Source organism: Schistocerca nitens, chromosome 10 (assembly GCF_023898315.1).
Source record: "Schistocerca nitens isolate TAMUIC-IGC-003100 chromosome 10, iqSchNite1.1, whole genome shotgun sequence".
NCBI classification, from domain to species: domain Eukaryota; kingdom Metazoa; phylum Arthropoda; class Insecta; order Orthoptera; family Acrididae; genus Schistocerca; species Schistocerca nitens.
Window position 1 is genome coordinate 132,974,228 of NC_064623.1, and position 4,260 is coordinate 132,978,487.

At 51.8% G+C, this 4,260-nt stretch overlaps 1 protein-coding gene across 1 annotated transcript; it reads right to left on the bottom strand.

Annotated features, from left to right (window-relative positions):
* Window positions 1-1,374: 1,374 nt before the first annotated feature.
* On the bottom strand, window positions 1,375-3,895 carry LOC126209935 (uncharacterized). Its single transcript, XM_049939052.1, has 2 exons — window positions 3,011-3,895; window positions 1,375-1,509 (listed from the first exon to the last, which is right to left on the bottom strand). The coding sequence occupies exons 1-2, from the start codon at window positions 3,893-3,895 to the stop codon at window positions 1,375-1,377; spliced, it is 1,020 nt and encodes a 339-aa protein (XP_049795009.1).
* Window positions 3,896-4,260: the final 365 nt, after the last annotated feature.

The following is a 4,260-nucleotide window of genomic DNA, read 5'->3' on the forward strand; positions in this document are numbered from 1 at the left end:
CTGGCCCATTCATTATTATCAGCCCATGTTGTGAGATGAAGGCTTCAAGCATTCTGCCTGCTGCATCCATCGTTGAGCTGTGCCTGACTGGTGAGTTGGCATTTGTGTCAATCCCTATAATAACTGGTTTTCCTGGGAGTTTATCGAGGATATCTCCAGTTGATGGAGAAAAAGGTCTATGGGTGATCCATATTGGCAGTATAAGCTGGCTATGTAAATCTCACCAAAGGCTCCATTTATGTTGGCAGCAGCTGTGTGCATGTTGCCGAAGCTTGTCAGCTGCAAAGCTGTTACTGTTCGTGACTTAACTGCTATTGCTGCCTTGGGTGCTTCGCCTTTGGGGCTGTAGATCAGCTGGAAGTTTGGTGGGTACCCAAATACTTTATTATTTACATAGTAGGGTGTCTGATTCAATAGCACATCTATATTTTCTTCGCTGATTCGCTGTGCCAATTGATCTGGGACGATTTTTGCTCTATGCCCATTTATTTGAAGGATCCTTATTGCATTATTTTGTGTGTCTGCCCATGGTCTTCTTCCAGGTTGTACTGCTGCATTGTTATTACATGCCATAGTCAGGTGTGTTATTTATTGTGGCCTTTATTCTATTGTACTCAGGGCAAGATTTCTCCATCACTGCGTGGGTATGTGCCTCCTTAACCCGCTTACAGTTAGCGCATTGGGCTGGTTGGTCCTTCTTTGAGCTTAAAAGTAAGTCCAGGTGCTGCACAGTGGCCGCAAATGGTTTCAACAGTCTTGCACTTTGCTGCTGTGTGCAGTGAGAGTCCGCCAGTCGGCACTGAGAGGGTCTCTGTCGCACCTGTAAGGCATGGACAGGAGTGGCGAGGGGCGGCACAATTCTCGCCGTTGAGGAGCACCGTTCAAAACTTCATACAAATAGTTTCATAGGTACATTCGCATATATCATCTGTCTATATGGCCCCGCATCATTTGCTAAGCAGTGCCATGAGACATCTGAGCTGTAAGTACAGTACTATGTACAGCAGAATGTATGCCTTCTACCAAAGGGCGAGTATCGACTTCACCCCAGCGTTGCCACCGCAGGAGCAGTCTCAGATAAAGTACCCCCACACCATCACTATTGTGCGATGGTACGGACCCTCTATATCCTCAGTGGAGCACACTTAGCCACCAGGCGTCAGGTCTCACGGCCTGCCGTCCGGTGCCCATGGGTAACTGGGTGGAGGTGGTGCCGCCGTAGCGTCCGCTTACAATGGGCATCAACCGGCACACGTTTCCCTCGCCATACCTTGCGGTCAGCAGGTTCCACAGCACTTGGCTCAGGCTAGCCAGGCCTTGACCATCGTCGAGCCCTGAATTTTCCGGGTTCTTGGCCTAGAGTCCGATCACATCTTAGTCGTCGCCGACCCACGAGTCAGCATCCGAATCATTGCTGCTGGCCTCTGGAGTCATGTCGGGGTCATGGGGCCTTCCAGCCCTTTTTTCTGACGAGTTCCACGGCTCTCCACTTAAGTATTTTTCTAATGCCTGTGCAGAGATCGCAGAGACAAGAGTGTTGAGCACACTCGAGTGCTCTCGGCTCCGGAGTAACGCCCTGATGTCTCTATGAAGTGCACCAGTCCCCATGAGGGTTTCAGAAACTAAAGTCTCATCCACTCTCTCACGTTGGGAAATATGCGGTGCACGCGCCTGCTTTTGCGGCGCGCGTCCCACCTTTGCTGCCACTCGTCAAGGAGCCAGTTCCGGACTTCAGAGTCGCTGTCTGCCAGTCGGCCTAGAATGTTATTGACCCCTTCCAGATTTCCCTTCCGGAGCCGATACAGCGCACCCCTTTCCCTGACCAGCAGGTGAAGTGTGGGGATTGCTGAGATGACAATTAGCGCATCGGCGGAAGTCGTGGTTTAGGCTCCAGTAAGGTGTATCAGTGCTAGGTGCTGTAACGCCGCCGCAGGCTTCCTCTTTGTCAGTCTGAGCCCACACACCCGACCCGTAGGCCGTGATAGCGACAATGATGCTCGAGTGATACAGCCTCAGTGATTGCACCAGCTGGTGGAACTGGTTGTTTGCAATACTGGCTATTTTGTGAAATAGGGCTTGGCTTTTCCGACAAACGATTTCGATGTGTGCAGAGAACAGTCTGGTCTCATCGAGATAGACTCTCAGATACCTCATATGCGTGTTCGCCTGATGACCCCGTTGTTGGCCCCGCTTGACAAGATGTCTACTGTCTTCTCCGTTGACAGCCTCAGCTTCACTTTCCGGCACCACTGCTGCAGTGCATTGAGCGCTGCATTGCAGTTTACTTCCAGCATTACCCGAGAATCACCTTCTATCACTAGAAGGATGTCATTGGCGTACGCCATCATGCCTCGCCCTTGTTGCAGTTCTCCAAGTTCCTCCAGCACTGGTTCAAGGCCTACATCCCAGAATATGGGACCGCAGACCGAAATATGTGGACATCCCTTCTCGACCACCTGCCCCCGGCACCGCAGGACTGCCCGCCGATCACGGCAGTAATCAAGCAGGCACCATTACAGGGCCCAGGGCATTCAAACTTCTTTGGGCTGTCAAACAGCGCCGACCACCATAGGGTGTTGTAAGCCCCAATGATGTCAACCATTATCCCCGCAACGTACTTGCCTATGGATGTGTCCACCAACAACATCGCCTTGTTTATAGTGTCGACCGTACACAGGCCCCTCCTGAATCCATACTGGTCGGGTCTTCGTCCCCTAAGCTCCCGTTGTTGCTCCAGCCGGATGCATAGGAGCTTCTCCTGGAGCTTGGCCATGGAGTTCATGAGACAGATAGGTCGGTATGACTTCGGTACTTTCAGATCCTTGTCCTGTTCCTTTCGCAGAATGACCACTTCGGCCAACTTCCACGACACTGGTACTCGTCCCTGACGTAAACACTCATTGTAGAGTTTTGTCAGGCAGGGGCAGATCTCCACGCACAAAGCATGGAAAGCCTCGGCAGCGACTCCATCATCGCCTGTCGCATTTTTACGGCGAAATTCAAGAAGTACAACGGTAACTTCACATTCAGTGAATGGAGCAACCGGCGTCTTGTCGGCGTACACCTCGTTGAGTTGCCGCCTAAGATTCCCGTGTTCCTCTTCATCTTCGCTACTATCATCGGGCAATAAGGTGCTCATGAAGAGTTCGGCTGTCTCTTGCCAGTCCCTGGTGTGGGTGCCATCGATCTTCCTTAGGGTCGACAGGACCGTCGGTGACCAAACCTTCGACGCTGCAATGTTGTACGGCGTGCTGCAGGGGTCAGTCGCCTGACTGTCTCGCACGCAAGTCTGCCAACTCTCAGTCCGTACCGTGTGCAGTGTCCGCTTAAACACCGCCTTTGCCTGCCTGTACTGCGCGAGCATGGCTTCACACATGTGATCACCAATGCTGCGCTGGTCGTACCGCCGCGCCCTTCTGCATTTGCATCGGAGACGCTGCAGCTCAAGGTTCCAAGGCGCCCTAAGAGTTTTCCCTGTATGGGCCAACGGGACTGCACCCGTTGCTGCTGTCTGTATGGCCACCGTCAGATCCTCTACAGCTTTGTCTACATCCACAACTCGATCCATTGGCCAATCCGGTACCACTAGATTTCCTCTTAGTCGATGCCAATCTGCCTTGCGCCAGTTGTATTTGACGATGCCGTTCACTCGGTCTTGAGGAGGTTCCCCATCATAGCCTATAGTGAATGTGATCAGATTGTGGTCACTTAGTGTCATTCCCCACCATACCTTCCAGTTCTCCACACGGAGAAGCGCGTGTGCACTCTTGAGTGTCACATCAATGTTCGAGGTCGCCCCTCGGCGACCTTCATACGTTGGTGGGAAGTTTGGTCGTTTCAACACTTCAAGTCCAACCTCGTGAATTGCTTCAGCGAGTCTCACGTCGCCTGGCATCGCGTCGTGTGCCGAGAGGGTCTATTTCACTGTGCTATAGGGGTGACATGGCGTTTGCGTTCACTGTGCAAATGAGCAAGTCATTGTGGTAGAACCCAACCGCCTCTTTTAACTGATCAGTATACGGTCTCTCTCGGTGCCTGTACTGGAAGTGCATGTTCAGCACAAGGAAGGTGAAATTGTCAGTGTTTATCTCAGCTAACACCTTGCGTTTTTTACTTAGGTGCGCCACTTTGACTGCTCTGAAAGATTGATTTATCATAACGGTTGCTGCCATATGGTGCTCTCCCTCAGCCAAGATCTGAGCTGTAGTAGGCATATATACGATCTTTCCATCTCTAGAGTAGGGCTCTTGCAGACATAGA